General features: G+C 44.4%; 1 protein-coding gene across 1 annotated transcript in view; it reads right to left on the bottom strand.

The window, feature by feature from the left end:
- Positions 1-17,331, bottom strand: part of CDS1 (CDP-diacylglycerol synthase 1) — a 762,211-nt gene that overhangs the window by 347,081 nt on the left and 397,799 nt on the right. The window contains exon 6 of the mRNA XM_078676295.1: positions 11,101-11,159. Within this exon, the coding sequence (XP_078532421.1) occupies positions 11,101-11,159 (59 nt within the window). The remainder of the gene's footprint in view (positions 1-11,100; positions 11,160-17,331) is intronic.

Below are 17,331 nucleotides of genomic sequence, written 5' to 3' on the forward strand. Positions count from 1 at the left end.
GGCATATTTCAGTGGTCTCTTCCCTAGGAAGTACTGGATCGCCTTCATTCCCTGTGCATGCTCAATGCTAGTGTAGAGACTGGTAATGTCGAGAGTCAATAGGCAATATCCTGGTTGCCAAGCGATTGCTTCAATTTTTTCAATAAAATCGGCAGTGTCTCGAATATAAGACTTGAGACCCAACACCATTTCAAATAAGAAGTGGTCTAAGAATTTAGATAAATTCTCAGTAAGGCTGCCCATGGATGAGATAATGGGACGCCCAGGAGGTTTCTCCATTCTCTTGTGAACTTTGGGCAAGTAGTAGAAAGTAGGGGTGACAGGATGTATCGTTTTCAAAAAAAGATATTCTTCTGTCTCAAGCATCTGTTTGTCATGCCACTTTTTCAGCAGTCCGTGCAAGGTGGTAATGCTGGACTCATATCTTTGCTTCGTAGTCAACTCGTAACAAGAACCATCCTGCAGTTGTCGCATAGCTTCCTGGACATAATCTTCACGTGACAGAATGACCACGTTGCCGCCTTTGTCTGAAGGTTTACAGACTATTGATGTATCATCGGCCAATGTTTTTATCGCATTACGCTGTGGTTCAGTTAGATTGTCACGTTGTCTCCCAGATTTTTTATGCATGCGCATTCTTCTTAGATCACGGATCACCAGCTCAGAGAAAGTGTCGATCATGTCAGTTTGTGTTGGAGGCACAAATTTCGACTTTAATTTGAGACCGCTGACTAGGGCCTCTTGTTCGACTTCCACAGACCTTAGTCTCTGAGATAAGGTATCTGGCAACGTCGGTAACACACTCCCTGTGTTTTCCAAACGTAGTTCTTCTAATAACTCCAAAGTGGTTAGGTCATTCACTTTCAACAGATCAGTGTCTTTATAACGTGATCGAATAATTTTGGCTTCATCAGCAGTTGGTTTCGTCTTGAAGAATTTATGCAGGCGTAGTCTTCTGACGAATTGAAACAAATCAATTCTGGTCTGGGTATACTCAAGGTTACTGTCGGGACAAAAAGTTAATCCCAGTTTGAGGACTGACTCCTCTGATGGTGAAAGCGTCCTTGTGGAGAGGTTAATGATGGTGAGGTTATCTGTTATATCCTCATGTCCTACCATCTTGTTCCCCTTGTGGCTCGTGTTTTGCGCGTACGGGCCCCCACATTTGGCGCCCTTCCTCTCCCTCTGCCTCTTCCGGCCACCTCGTCTGATTTTTCTTCGTTTTCTGGGGGTTTGTTCTTTCCCCCCCTCAACCAATTCATTCGGATGACTTGTACCTCCGTCTGAAAAGGGGTGTCTTCGGTTTGTTGCAGGGTTCTGGCTTCGTCCTCCGATTGTTCGCCCTCAGTAACCTCGGATTCTGATGTCTCCACATCCAACGGTGCAGCCGCACCGGCAGCCTTGTTTTTCAATAGGTCCTTCCTTGTCTGATCATACTTTTTAGAGAACGTAAGGACTCGACCCATGGCATAGTCCCGTTCGTCCCTATCAAATTTCTCTTGTTTACGCATGCGTATTTTTTGCTCATATTTTCCCAGTCGTTTCTTCATCTGGGCTCTAAGTTGTTCCTGCTGGTCTTTATCTTCATTAATCGCTATTTCCGTTTCCATGGTTTCAATTTCTTTGAGGACCTTATCTCTGTCACTCCAAGCGAATTGTACCAGGATTTCCAGCATCCCCTCGCAGGATTTAGCAATATGTGCTGCCCAGGTATCAAGAAGTTTAGGGTCCGGGTGTTCGTATGCGGGAATCGTAAATATCCGCAACCCTCTTGGCACTCTTTTCACTTCTATATATCCTTGGAGTGATGTGCCCTCCCACCACTTGCGAAGCTCCCGCTCGTATAGTTTCTCTAGTTTGCCAAACTGTATGGCCAGTTGGCTGGGAGCATTGACTGTTTTAGTCTTGGTTACTGGTTGAGCGGTAATGTCAGGATTTTTGTTTTTAAACATTCCTGTCGCCAAGTCACGGCGTTGCGAGATGTTGAACATGCTGTTATTCTTAATGTTCGGCCCCCCACTCCTGGGTCGCCTTGTTCGTTGCACAATAGTCAATTAAGATTCCCTACGCTGAAGCCAGTACTTGAGTAGTGAGAAATGTCTCTTTAATCCATTACCCAGCGTATTAAAGAGAGGGGATCTGCCGATCCACGGCAATATTACTATGTAAAATCCTCGTTGTAAATTCGAGAGGCTTTTTTCTAAATAATTATGAAGCTTAGCAATTACTAAATGAAATAGTATTGTTTAATTATTAGTATGTTTTTGTGGGATTAAACGCATTAGCAAGATGGCGCATACGCGTCAGTCCTCTCTCTATGTTTGCCAACACAAGTCGTTTGTGTGATTTGAAATAAATGGCGCCAAATCGCGCATTGCGGTGTAACAAACATTGAGGAAGGAAGCGTTGCTTCCGAAACGCGTCTGTGCGAGTAAAAGTTGCCATTGAAAAGAATTCCCGTGTGTGCTGTCCTTATTTTCCACCCGGGACCGGGAGGGAGCGAGCTTTGATATTGAAGCGCGTAGCTCTGACGCGCTTGGACGAGCACCCGCTGTAAGAGTGCACCATATCTCGGAGCAGAGAGCTTGGATTTAATACGTGTGGAGCACCGCCATTGCTTGAGGAGGAAAATCGAGTGAGAACGAGATCGTCTAGAGGCTCCTTTGGTATACGGACAGAATTCACTCGGCGTCACCCGACTGAAACTGGGTAAGCCGAGATATAATCTGTTCATTTCCTGGAACTTTTTAAAGAGACATTTCTCACTACTCAAGTACTGGCTTCAGCGTAGGGAATCTTAATTGACTATTGTGCAACGAACAAGGCGACCCAGGAGTGGGGGGCCGAACATTAAGAATAACAGCATGTTCAACATCTCGCAACGCCGTGACTTGGCGACAGGAATGTTTAAAAACAAAAATCCTGACATTACCGCTCAACCAGTAACTAAGACTAAAACAGTCAATGCTCCCAGCCAACTGGCCATACAGTTTGGCAAACTAGAGAAACTATACGAGCGGGAGCTTCGCAAGTGGTCGGAGGGCACATCACTCCAAGGATATATAGAAGTGAAAAGAGTGCCAAGAGGGTTGCGGATATTTACGATTCCCGCATACGAACACCCGGACCCTAAACTTCTTGATACCTGGGCAGCACATATTGCTAAATCCTGCGAGGGGATGCTGGAAATCCTGGTACAATTCGCTTGGAGTGACAGAGATAAGGTCCTCAAAGAAATTGAAACCATGGAAACGGAAATAGCGATTAATGAAGATAAAGACCAGCAGGAACAACTTAGAGCCCAGATGAAGAAACGACTGGAAAAATATGAGCAAAAAATACGCATGCGTAAACAAGAGAAATTTGATAGGGACGAACGGGACTATGCCATGGGTCGAGTCCTTACGTTCTCTAAAAAGTATGATCAGACAAGGAAGGACCTATTGAAAAACAAGGCTGCCGGTGCGGCTGCACCGTTGGATGTGGAGACATCAGAATCCGAGGTTACTGAGGGCGAGCAATCGGAGGACGAAGCCAGAACCCTGCAACAAACCGAAGACACCCCTTTTCAGACGGAGGTACAAGTCATCCGAATGAATTGGTTGAGGGGGGGAAAGAACAAACCCCCAGAAAACGAAGAAAAATCAGACGAGGTGGCCGGAAGAGGCAGAGGGAGAGGAAGGGCGCCGAATGTGGGGGCCCGTACGCGCAAAACACGAGCCACAAGGGGAACAAGATGGTAGGACATGAGGATATAACAGATCACCTCACCATCATTAACCTCTCCACAAGGACGCTTTCACCATCAGAGGAGTCAGTCCTCAAACTGGGATTAACTTTTTGTCCCGACAGTAACCTTGAGTATACCCAGACCAGAATTGATTTGTTTCAATTCGTCAGAAGACTACGCCTGCATAAATTCTTCAAGACGAAACCAACTGCTGATGAAGCCAAAATTATTCGATCACGTTATAAAGACACTGATCTGTTGAAAGTGAATGACCTAACCACTTTGGAGTTATTAGAAGAACTACGTTTGGAAAACACAGGGAGTGTGTTACCGACGTTGCCAGATACCTTATCTCAGAGACTAAGGTCTGTGGAAGTCGAACAAGAGGCCCCAGTCAGCGGTCTCAAATTAAAGTCGAAATTTGTGCCTCCAACACAAACTGACATGATCGACACTTTCTCTGAGCTGGTGATCCGTGATCTAAGAAGAATGCGCATGCATAAAAAATCTGGGAGACAACGTGACAATCTAACTGAACCACAGCGTAATGCGATAAAAACATTGGCCGATGATACATCAATAGTCTGTAAACCTTCAGACAAAGGCGGCAACGTGGTCATTCTGTCACGTGAAGATTATGTCCAGGAAGCTATGCGACAACTGCAGGATGGTTCTTGTTACGAGTTGACTACGAAGCAAAGATATGAGTCCAGCATTACCACCTTGCACGGACTGCTGAAAAAGTGGCATGACAAACAGATGCTTGAGACAGAAGAATATCTTTTTTTGAAAACGATACATCCTGTCACCCCTACTTTCTACTACTTGCCCAAAGTTCACAAGAGAATGGAGAAACCTCCTGGGCGTCCCATTATCTCATCCATGGGCAGCCTTACTGAGAATTTATCTAAATTCTTAGACCACTTCTTATTTGAAATGGTGTTGGGTCTCAAGTCTTATATTCGAGACACTGCCGATTTTATTGAAAAAATTGAAGCAATCGCTTGGCAACCAGGATATTGCCTATTGACTCTCGACATTACCAGTCTCTACACTAGCATTGAGCATGCACAGGGAATGAAGGCGATCCAGTACTTCCTAGGGAAGAGACCACTGAAATATGCCCAACATAATGTTATGTTGATGGAATTAGTTGCATTTTGCCTCCACAATAACATCTTTCTCTTTCAGGATGATTTGTTTAGACAGCTGTCGGGCACTGCCATGGGTTCCTGCTTCGCCCCCAGCTACGCGAATTTATTCGTGGGCTGGTGGGAGGAGCAGGAAGCCTGGGGGCCTGAGAAAGAGCAGTGGTCAAATTGTATAGTCTCCTGGTATCGTTATATTGACGATTTGTGCATAGTGTGGAATGGCTCAGTAGAGACAGCATGGCAATACGTAAAAGTGTTGAATGATAACAACTGTAATTTAATCTTCACTGGTAATGTCAGTACAAGCGATGCAGTGTACCTTGACTTGAGAATTGAGGTGATTAACAACAGTATTCAAACTTCCCTCTATAGAAAGCCGACAGCGGGAAACAGTACGCTACATGCGTCATCTAACCACCCTCAGAAGCTCATCAAAAATATACCTTATGGAGAGCTTCTACGGTTAAAGCGTAACTGCTCCACTAATGATGATTTCGAATTGGCTGCACAGGAAAGTAATGACAGATTTGAGGCCAGGGGTTATAGCAGGCAACTGTTACAGAACACCCTGGATAGAGTAAGGACACAACCCAGACAGACTTTGTTAAGAAGCATAAACCCTCTACTGACATAGAAAAATTTAGGATGATTACACCTTATTCCAAAGATTGTCAACAATTGAGGAGCATCCTAAAAAGACACTGGCACATTTTGCAAAAGGACAGCATAATAGGGAGTGATATACCTGCCAATCCCTTAATCACCTTTAAAAGGGCGCGTTCGCTGAGGGATACCTTGGTACATAGCCATCTGTCACCTATCCCTGCACGCACGAGTAATTTGAAAGATGCCAAGGGCTACTTTCCTTGTGGCCGGTGCAAAGCCTGTGCCAACAGCAAAAGGGTCTATTCTTATGAAATCATGGGTTGTGGAACTAAAAAGAAGAAGAAAATTAACCAGTTCCTTACATGCACTTCCCCTTTTGCGGTCTATTGCCTTCTCTGCCCTTGCGGGCTTAGGTATATAGGCAGCACTATAAACCCCGTGAAATTGCGCATTTTGGAACATATGCGGGCCATAGTAAACAGAGATTTTACATACCCTGTCGCCAGACATTTTTCGATCAAACACAAGAGCAATAGGAACCTGTTACAGTACTTTTGCCTTGATGCGATTTCCGATAATATCAGGGGAGGGGATAAACTGCAAAAACTTCGCAGATTAGAATCCCGATATATTATAGACTGCCAAACTAAAGCCCCTTGGGGATTAAACTGTGGGGAGGAATTGACTGTGCATTTAGGGAGTTAAAAGATAAGCATGCCACACAGCATTTCCAGTGTAAATATGAAAGCAATAATAGCTACATGATAAGGGTTTTTGTAAATAGTGTCTTTCTGAGATTGATCATTAATGAGTGCTTTGAACTACGGGATGATGAGTGTCCTGATTCATAATGTACTATATACTTATTTCTTTTGTTTTTTCAGGATTATTGTGGAATATTTTGCAACTTTGTTAATATTTTAAAATTTAGCATCCGACATTGACTGGCAAAAATGATTGTACGGGGTTATTGGAAATTCAAATGGCAACCCTCGTGTTGCCACAGGCCGATCCACGGCAAGATTTCTAATCCATTACCCAGCGTATTAAAGAGAGGGGATCTGCCGATCCACGGCAATATTACTATGTAAAATCCTCGTTGTAAATTCGAGAGGCTTTTTTCTAAATAATTATGAAGCTTAGCAATTACTAAATGAAATAGTATTGTTTAATTATTAGTATGTTTTTGTGGGATTAAACGCATTAGCAAGATGGCGCATACGCGTCAGTCCTCTCTCTATGTTTGCCAACACAAGTCGTTTGTGTGATTTGAAATAAATGGCGCCAAATCGCGCATTGCGGTGTAACAAACATTGAGGAAGGAAGCGTTGCTTCCGAAACGCGTCTGTGCGAGTAAAAGTTACCATTGAAAAGAATTCCCGTGTGTGCTGTCCTTATTTTCCACCCGGGACCGGGAGGGAGCGAGCTTTGATATATATATATATATATATATATATATATAACATTTACCATACCCCTTTTAAAGTATAAGAAAATGTCTTCGCTTATGCCAAAAAGGCTGTGTGTGGAAAACGTGTAATATTTAACTTGACATAAGCTGCAGCCATTTTGGCTGTGGTGTCCATTTAAGTTTCTTTCGTCTTTTTCTGCCTGTGCTATCTATTTTAGTTGACTTCCTGGCTCAGCTAAAAGCAATGTACGTGCTGAGAGTTTGTAGCTGCCAGTACTGTAAATCATTTACTGCTGCCATAAGCACTCCTGCGCACCCTCCCACTTTGCTGAACAAGTGGTTATTTATCTGTCCAAGTTTGCTGGTAACTATTTCTAAAACTTGTACTCCCTATTTATCTTCACAAGCTTACACTGCACAAAACCTGTATTTAGAGGGCACTGGATTGTGAAGCCAGTGTACTACCTCCTCCAGAACTTGAGAATGCAATGTGGACGCGGTCCTACTCAGGAGTGATTAATAAACTTGTTTTTTATTTCCTACTCCAGTGCTGATCTCTACTTTGTTGGTTTTTGAACCCGTGGACAAAAGGGTAACCCTGCACCAGTGTACCCCATAAAAGGTATATTTCCACACCAGTGTCGCACGGGATCGGAGCCGGATCCAAGGGGGCCCTGCGGCACCAGGGCCGAAGGCGATGGATGGACAGGACCCAAAGTCGGGCCCGGGGAGCCCGAAGGCGCACCGGCGGGGCCAGACAGCCCAAAGAGTCGGGCCATGGCATTAAAAAATTCTCGCGCCTGAGCAGGCGTCACCGACGGACCCTGGAAGGGCGCCATCTCCACGTCATGCTTTTGAGGTAGATGAAGCGAGTACAACAGAACTGGATAATAGTACCACTTGTGTCATATAGAGCTATGAAACCAAATGAATGAAGCACAGCAATCCCTCGATAAAAAAAAAATCATGATAAATGTTGAAAATTTTTAAGTCCTGCTTTTGACAGGGAATGGAATTCCTATTGCCATGTATTTTGTATGTATTTTATTTTTGTAAAGCGCACATATCACCATTCGGTCTCATAGCCATAAGCCTGAGGCATGCTATTTGCAGTCAAGGACAAAAGGTTTTCATGCTTGCTATACCGACTGAACGCACAGGCGAACATCGTGCGGCCCTTTTGCATCGGGTTTACTGTACCACTGTATGGACCTTTGAAAGAGGATGGTCTGCCACTAAGGTAAGATTTGTATCCATTTGTACAAATTATTCAAACTTGAATATATGATTAATTCCTTAAAAGGCCTTTACTATTAGGGTGAGCGCTCTACTGCAGTGAGATGGAGTTGTTTCTTACCTGTAACTCCAGTTCTGTAGTAGGGGTATCTCTGTGATAGTCATAATCTTGTGAATAGTCCCGCCCATGTGCGTGGACCCCGGAGCAATCAAAATAGTCTCTTAAGTCATCTTCTTCTGCAGTCCTGCGTAGACACTTATGATAAAATCTAAGACAAATAATGCAGCCTAAAACTACAAGGCTACATTGGCCAGCACTACATCTCGAAGTGAAAAAGATAGCCAAATAATATTAAATTTTACACACTTTGTAAAGTTTCACACCTAGAGAAACTACCCTTCACAAAAATCCTTTGTCATGATAGAGAGGAAGGGTTGGACAGACAAGCTCCATAGCCTTTAAGGAACTCTGCGGAGACCCTCGGTATCCCAAGATGCACAGCCAAAGGCCTTTTACTTTCAGTTCTTTTTTCTGGCTCCTGCTAGCAGGACCCTGGAGCATTGAGCTCTACCTTTTTTGGTAAATCTTCAATTTTTGGAGCTTTTCCAGTTATTTGAGTGTTTCACTCGACGTCTGGGGTCTTCCTCTTCCAGTTTTTCTTTTTTGACCAGTTTTACCACCTCTATATTGTCGAAATGCCAGCTTTATTCGACAAGTGTCCTGAGTGTGGTAGGAAGAAGGCTAAATCTGACCCCCACAGAGTATGCATACTCTGTCTCCATTCTTCCCATGTCCCTGACTCCTGTGATATCTGTCACTCTTTCCCCCTGGAGGACCCTGCGTGACAGGAAGAAGATTAGTCTCCAAGGCCTGGAGCAGAGGAGACATCAACCAGGTGGGACTTCTGGGCATGGAGGGACTCTATCAATTTTCTCTGCCCGTGCATCGGCCTCTGGGGGGCTCCCCAGTCAAGAAAAGGCCCAGAAAAGGCACCGGTCTCGGTCGACCTCGATGGCTTCGGTGTCGAGAGGTATGACTACCATCTGTTCCTCGTCGACCCAGGGCTCTGGGTCGAAGCGTCGTCGCGATTCGGCGTCGAGGGGTAGGACGCCGAGACCTCGGACAAGGTCGACGTTGAGGACTTCACCGGCGTCGACACACCATCGACGTTGTGATGAGTCCCGAAGAGGTAGGCGCTCGCTGTCGAGGCGACACGGCTGTTCGCTGTCGACGTCAAGGAGAGCAAGATTGCCGTCGAGGCGAAGACACTCGACGTCGGTCGGGGAGTTCGTCGACGTCCAGAAGGACGACGTCGAGAAGAGACGTTGAAGAGGTCGACGTCGAGGGGGGACAAGTCGAAGTCAAAGAGGAAGTCGAGGCCCAGAACGGTCTCTAGTGCCTCTGTGGTTAGCGTCTCCTCATCATCTGCAAGTCACCGGTCGCGGCGGCGCCGGCACTCGTCCTCAGACAGATCTACCTCCAGAGCATCCTCAAAGCCTGCTTGTAAGAAGTGTGTAAAATGTAATATTATTTGGCTATCTTTTTCACTACCAGATGAAGTGCTGGCCAATGTAGCCTTGTAGTTTTAGGCTGCATTATTTGATTCCAGTGTACAAAAGTACATATGTTGAAAACATTTCACAATTTGAGGGTGCTTAAAATGCATCACAGACGACTCACTGGTTATATGAAAGTAAACACAGAAGCATGAAAGCAAGATTGCTACTTGTGTGCTTTCAAAATCAACTATATCCCCCCCCCCCAAAAAGTTACAACTTTAAACAACTGTTTTGCTAAACAACTGTATAACTTTAAATAATTCACTGTGGCATCATTTAGGGAAATGTATTTGATGTATACCAAAAGTAAACGAATATTAATAAAGCAGAATCACCATAAAACCATTTTGGATAACATTATGGGCAACTTGAAAGTAAAGCAGGGCCCAATTTTTAAAGAAAGCCACAAACGTGCACTTGTGTTCTTGCAATGGCCCAGATTTTGACTTTCAGGGCTTCACAAACGTTTGCAGAAGTAGGCCAGGAAACCGTACTCCCAACAAACTTTTATCATTTACCTTTTCCATGACCAAATACATACATTAAGTAAATTTCCAACTTTTCCCTAGTGTGGAAAGGGACTGAGTTAGTGAATACCCTTAAACATGCTTAAACAGTGTGTTACAATCCTGCAAGGTATCACTTGTCACTTACTTCCAAGCCCCTCTACGTAGATTCAAGGAAGGGTGGCAAAATCATACCCTTGCTAGAACACAGATCTTGATATACGCTTTATGTTGCATTATCTGTGTTTGTAAGTGCTATGATGGGTGTAGAACGTTTTTGATCTATAGTGATCGAAATAAAGCTTTAGTGACTAATATAATATGAGCCCTTGCATAATCACAGAGGCTATTATATAAACTCTAAAGTAATGAGAACGCTGCTATAACTTGTCAACTCGCTACATGCCACAAAAACAGACGAATGGGTTTTTTATTTTTAAAGTTCAAGTGGATTTCTGAAATATTAAAGTCTTTTGGACAAGTAGATGTTTTACAAAATGGCACACCCCCTGAATAGAATGTACATATCTGTTGTACACGAGTGACATACAGTAGGCTTAGGAGCAGTATATATCCCTAGTGTGCAGTTAAAACCCAATTCTTAACATTGCTCAATCACGGGATGTGATGGAAGAGAAATCTGAAATAAATGAATGGCTGCTAAATACAAACATTTGTTCGGTCTATATCCCTCTATATAAACAAAAGAAGCTAATGCAAAGGGAGAGAAGGAAATCAGCATATGTATTAAGTGGACAAGGTTGAAATGTACACATTCCACAAAGAGTTGAAGTAATCTTAAATACTCAACCTACTTACGTGAATAAAAAATTGTATGAACATCAGCAAACTACACTTTAGAGTTAAGTTATGAATATTCAACAAGAAAATAATACACACCATGTAAAACTGCAGACGATAATGTTTCTTCACTAAGCTCAGTACAAACATGCAGAAACCTGTGTAATAAAAATACAAATGTCTTGAAATCATTCAAATTCTAATCACAATGAATACAGAACACAACACTAATGTGCTTGCTGTTCCTTTACTATGGTTTATCAAAGTAGATGTGTAAAGTACCCAAAAACATGTTTAACCTACAGCCTGACACAAAATATATATGAAACTCACAAAAATGTAACAGAGGAATCTAGAAAAAAGTTTCTTAACCCCTTCCATGCTCATGACGAGCTCAGCTCGTCATGCAGTACACTGCTTGTGTGCTCATGACGAGCTGAGCGCGTCATGAACAATGGGATTTAAGGGAGTTCAGCACCAAGAGTGAATTGCTGTAGCATTCAAGGTGTTAAAACACCTACTTTCGTACAAATAATTCTATAGTCACTGGGAAAAGAAACTGTTGAAAAACCTTACCTATTGGAAAAAACAAATAAAAAGAATAAAGGCGACGTGTATCCATAATATGTACCTGCAGTAACCAACAAGTGGAGTCTGTGCACGCTTGATCTACAAAGAAAAAGTTACCTATCTTTGAGAACATTAGTTTTGGTGGATACTCCTCTGACCTGCAAATTCCTCACCTGCTGAAATGCTCAGGTGCCACACTAGACCTGGAAACGTCCAACATTGCTCTCCAACACTCACCCCCGGAGTGCAAAAGTCAGTCCGCCGGGCTTTTGTTCAGTGTCTTTTGAAGCACAGATGAGAAAAATACATCAATTGTTAAGGTAGTGGGGTGTAGCACTCCAATTTGAAACCTTATCACTGAGCCCTACGAATATCCTTCAGAAGAGGAGATGGGTGGGATCAGTGAGAAATCTGCAGACAGCTAGAGAAACCACCAGAAAAATGTTTTTACCTGCAGATTCTTTATCTATTGAATAGATTCCAATGCCGTATCCTCCTTAGATGGGTGGTCTGAAATATGGACCGGTGAGAAAATACTGGAGGCCTGGAACACAGAGTGTGCAAAGTGGCCATCGCTTCTATACTCTGCATCCAAAAATTGATTGGCGAAGGAGTGAAGAGAAGTACATGTCGCCACACTACAGGTATCTGCTATTGGAACGAACACACATGACAATAGTCTTTGCCCAGATGAAATGGGCCTCGATTTCTCCTGAAGTTCCTTCTCTGCAAGAGTACAACATTTTTATACACAAAAAATTCCTGATGAGACAAAGCCCTCTTCTGGACTGCTGTGCTCTTTTTGCTGGCCCTAAACCAAATAAAGAGATGGTCATCAGAAGTGATCTCTTTGTTGCAGTCAATTTAGTAGATGGCTAATTTTTGGGGGTCTAGGCAGTGTAACCCCTCCTCATGGTGAGATGAGGTGGTGGATAAAAGATGGAAAGGCAAACACACTGACCCAGATGAAAGGGGTAGCCAGCTTGGGAAGGAAATCCACTTTAGTCCAGAGGACAAGTTTGCCCAGAAAGAAGCATGTATATGGCAAGTGGAAGCTTAGCACTTGCAACTCACCGACATATCTGCCGGGGGTTACTATGAAAAACAGTTTTAATAGTCAATAAACGCAGCTGACAACTGTCAAGGGGCTCAAAGGGAGTACCCGTCACAATTAAGATCCCAGTGGGTGAAGACAAAAAGATCCTCTGTGAAGATGTGACAGCTCAAAGTGATGTAATTTCCAGTACTGCCAATCTGAACAGAAGGAGCTGAGGGGGCTGCAGGGGGCACTAAGGCATGTTAATGAAGAAGCACAAGTCTGGCAACAGGGGATGCTGCTGTCTACAGGTGATGCAGAGAGCCGGCTTTGAGCTGCCAGGCTTCCAGGTATGGGAATTCAGATATTCCAACCTCCTGAGATGGATCGTGAACACTGCTCTCACCTTTGTGAAGAGGACTGGCAACTGTTAGTAATTGCACCGTACAACAAGAGAAAAGTACCTCCTGTTCAACTGCAGGACAGGTATGTGGAACTGTGCAACCTGCAAGTCGAGGGACACCTTTCTAACTCTACTTCTACAATCAGAAGAACGTGAGCCAGGGACAAGCATGCTGGACTTTTACATGGGCAGGCAAACGTTCTAGACCTAAGATTGGACAAAGGTTGCTGTCCTTCTCAGGAAGTGCCTAGCCAATTTCATGCTCCGGCACCAACACAACCACTGCTTTTAGCAGAAGGGCAACCACATCCTGCTGCAGTATGCACATATGGTCCACCAACTGAAAGGACGGTTGAGGGAGTGGAAGGAAATTATGTTGGAAGGGTAAGACATTGTCCCCTTTCTAGAATCAGTTGGAACCACTGGTCTGATGTCATGGCCTTCCAGGTCGGTAAAAAGGAGGATACCGGTCATCAAACGGGTCTCAGATGGGGATTAAACCAGCTTTCAAGTTGTGCTGGAGTATACAAGCAAGAGGGGTAGGCCTGCAGGGTCTGACAGCTTTTTCCTTGGACTCTGCCTTTATATTGCCAAACCAGGAAACCGGGGGATTTTGCAGCTACTGAATTTGAATTTGAATTTAAAAGTATTTATTAAGCGCACGATTACCAGGCGGTTTCTTGGCGCTAAAGGACGCAGACCCTAGAAGACAGAGGAGCAGATGCTAGGAAGAGAAGGCTTGCAGGAAAAGAAAAGTTTTGAGTGCCCCGCGGAACTTAAGATAGCAGCCTGCAGATCTTATGTGGGGGGGGAGGGTGTTCCAGAAGGTAGGAGCGAGAACCGCAAATTTCATCCCCCCCGATTTGTTCTTCTTGAACCGTGGTACAAAGAGAAGGGACAGAGGATGAACGTAGCTCTCTGCAGGGAGTATAAGCCTTTATTTCAGAATTAATAAAGGCAGGGGCAGTCCCAGCACGGGCCTGAAAAGTTGTGCAACCCAGCTTGAAAAGGGCACGTTCTTTAATAGGGAGCCAGTGTAGGGCCTTAAGCAAAGGGGTCACATGATAGGATTTAGAGAGACCATAGACAAGGCGGGCAGCCTGATTCTGGACCAGTTGGAGGCGTCGGAGGGCATAGGCAGGAATGCCGTTGTACAGAATGTTGCCGTAGTCCAGGCGCGATAGAACCAGTGCCATAAGAATAAGTTTAAGGGCCGGGAAGGAGAAGAACCGGGAAATCTTCCGAATAGTGCAGAGAGTGAAAAAGCAAGACGAGACTACGGTGCTAATCTGGGAGTACAGTGTGAGGTGTTGGTTCAGTGTAATCCCTAATGTTTTAGCTGAAGGGGAAGGTGACGGAGGGGTACCAAGAGAAGGGGGCCAGAAAGTGGGGTCCAGGGACTGCGATGACCTCCGGTGAGTACTAACTCGGTTTTATCTGGGTTCAATTTGAGATGGGCTGTCCTTGATGAAGATACACCCTTTGGAAGAGCCTTGAAATTTGCTGAACTGTATGGTCTCTCAAATGTGACTGAAGATCCATTAGGACTCCGGCCTTAAATCTTTTGAGGGCTGTGTCTGAGTTACACTAATTTGAAGGGCATGTCCAGCAATGTGGCTCAGACAGCCCCAAGAAACCCACAGACAGAAGCTGGGAGTGACTGCATAGCGCTATTGATTAGACTATTGCAATGGCCACTGAATGAGCTGTATTGAGCTCAGTCATTTTAATACATCTGGGTGTGTCCTGGCTATCAAGATCCACTTCTGCAAAATGGTCATCTGACAGATTAGGCATGATCATGGCTGCCAAGGTTGTATCTCCCCAGGAGGCAGGTAACATTCAGGGAATGTGGAAACATGTTACCAGCCACAAAAGACTCATTTTCCCCACTGCCTTCAATGGGTTGGATTCTCAATCTGGTGGGTGGATCAAAAAAGCTATTGGATTTAGCTTTCAACAGGACAAGGCCTCCACCACTAGGCTCTCTGGAGGAAGGTAAACTGATAAAAATGCATGATTATCTAGTGCATGTTCATACCTTTACCACCTGAGGGCAGTGTGGATAGAAGCCATTTGAGCACGGGGCTGGACCTGAAGGTGTGTCAGCATCAATGTTAGGAGAAATGTCCAGTCCGCTGGCATTCTGTAGCACCAGGTAATCAACTGTGGCGGATGAGAGGGATGGCAGCAGATGAGTCACTCCACTGCGGTCATCGATATCCTGCTGCGGTCCATCAGGGGTTTGAAAAGGGTCAGAAACCAGTCCAAAGGGATCATGCATGGTATGCGAATGTGTACGAGAAATAGGCCATTTCTCCCTGTACCTTTTCTTCCCCAACAACCCTCTGTGCCTCCTTTCTGGACCGAAGTGCTTTCACAGCCTTAAGATGATGTCGGCATGGGTGGCGCAGTAGAGGAACAAGTGGCAACTGTCACTGATACAACACCGGCTGCCAGCTGAAGGGTTCCAACAGAACAAGAAGACTGGACGCTGACAAAAGGACCACAGTTTGGATCTTGAGTAGAGCCCTAAATGGTCCATTGGGGCCTAGCAGTACTACAACGGGTATGGAAGCATGCCAGACCATTTCTAGGATGACTTTGGTAGTTAGGACTGAATCAGGCTCCAGTGCCAGGAACTCATGGTACTCAGTTGACGGCAAAGGCAGGGGCTGGAAGGGTCACTGGAACTGGTGTTGGCAGCACGGGTGGAGAAGGCTACTAAGGAGTAATGTCAACTGGATCACGCTGCAAAAATGACTGCCAGAGAAGGATGGAGTTGTGGTTACTTACCCCTAGACTCAGTGTGTCCTTACTCTTTCTGTGCATCTGCCTTTCTCCTTTTGAGGACTTTGAAAAAGGTGCTTAAGAAGGAGATACTGATGCAGAATGAGCGATGTCGAACCCCATGGTCAACGAGGGACTCAACCATAATGAGTTTGGCCTTGTGCACTTTTATGACCCTGGAATTTATGCTGTGACACTGGTCGGAGGACCTCGAATCATATCTCGATCCGAGGCCCCACAGTCCCATCTAATGTGGGTTAGTGACTTATCCATCACAGTTGTGACAGGGCTGAAACCCTTACTTTTTATTGGAGGACATCCCCAAGCCATAAGTATTCCCCTCACTGTTTAAGAACGTTTTTTGTTTTTAGAACAAAATCAGAACCTTTGAGAATCACAGAAGGAACAGAACAAGAAGGGAAGCACTAGATTTGGAAAGAACTGACATCAAGGAGCCAGGGTGGGTGCTACTTGGCTACAGTGACATCATCATGACCCCTCTTCAGGCATCAACATTGATCCTGCACCCGTACTGTGCCAGAGGTTTCTGTATCCAGTCTGGTGCACAGCGTATTAAACAGGTAAGGAATCTGCAGGAAAAAATATTCTTCAGAAAACATGTTACTGTGAAATCATGTGTGAAACTAAGGACTCTCCCTGTTTGACACGTAATCAGTTATACTGTTCTTTTCTTTTTTGATTACTTTATTTACAGCTATTCTGAAAAACATCATTGTGCTTGATATGCTACTTGTAGATTAACATTTCACGAGTTTCAATTGAAGCAAAGCAGTTATCTTCATCCTAGTGATTTTCCATCTGTTACTGATCGCACTGCCAATTTTAAAGCGCTGCTAAATGTCGCCAGTGAGATATAGTAGTAGCATAACATTAGGGGAAAAAGGCTTCCTCCTCTGACTGAAAAAGAAACACGGAACCTCTACCTTGCCCAAGCTCTACATTCTTGCAAGGAGCAGCCATATTAACAGTCCTTATATCATATGCATTTACTTGATTGCTTTTGAAGTGCTGCTTGTGACCTGAAGTCATTTTGCAGCGCTAATGAGTTCACAGAAATTTAGTCCACCAACCGGATTCATTCCCATATAGTTAAAGGCTGTAAAACCGACCAGCATAAGGGGCGACGGGCCATCCTAGGAGATGGGCGTTAGAACCTGTCCCTCACAGTGCGTTTGCGTAGGAGTGTGAGCGGATTGATGCTTAACAGGCAGGAGAACTCACTAATGATAGAATGTTGCACTTGCTTTACCAGCCTTACATCTTTCATCCGAGCTACAAACAGTTATCTAGTGCTAAGACCTTGCATCAACTGCCAGAACTGTGTTCCAATTCTTAACAGTATCAAATATCTGCCAGTACACAAAGGCAGAATCTTCAGTACAGATGCCTAAAAATACTTTAAACACAATATAGGGACTGAACAGATTAAACATAAATGTAATGTTGTTTAATGTAGTTCCAGCGTTCTGTCACAATAACCACACAGATACAAATGATATGTATGCAAGAA

Source organism: Lissotriton helveticus, chromosome 2_1, assembly GCF_964261635.1.
Source record: "Lissotriton helveticus chromosome 2_1, aLisHel1.1, whole genome shotgun sequence".
Taxonomy (NCBI): Eukaryota; Metazoa; Chordata; class Amphibia; order Caudata; family Salamandridae; genus Lissotriton; species Lissotriton helveticus.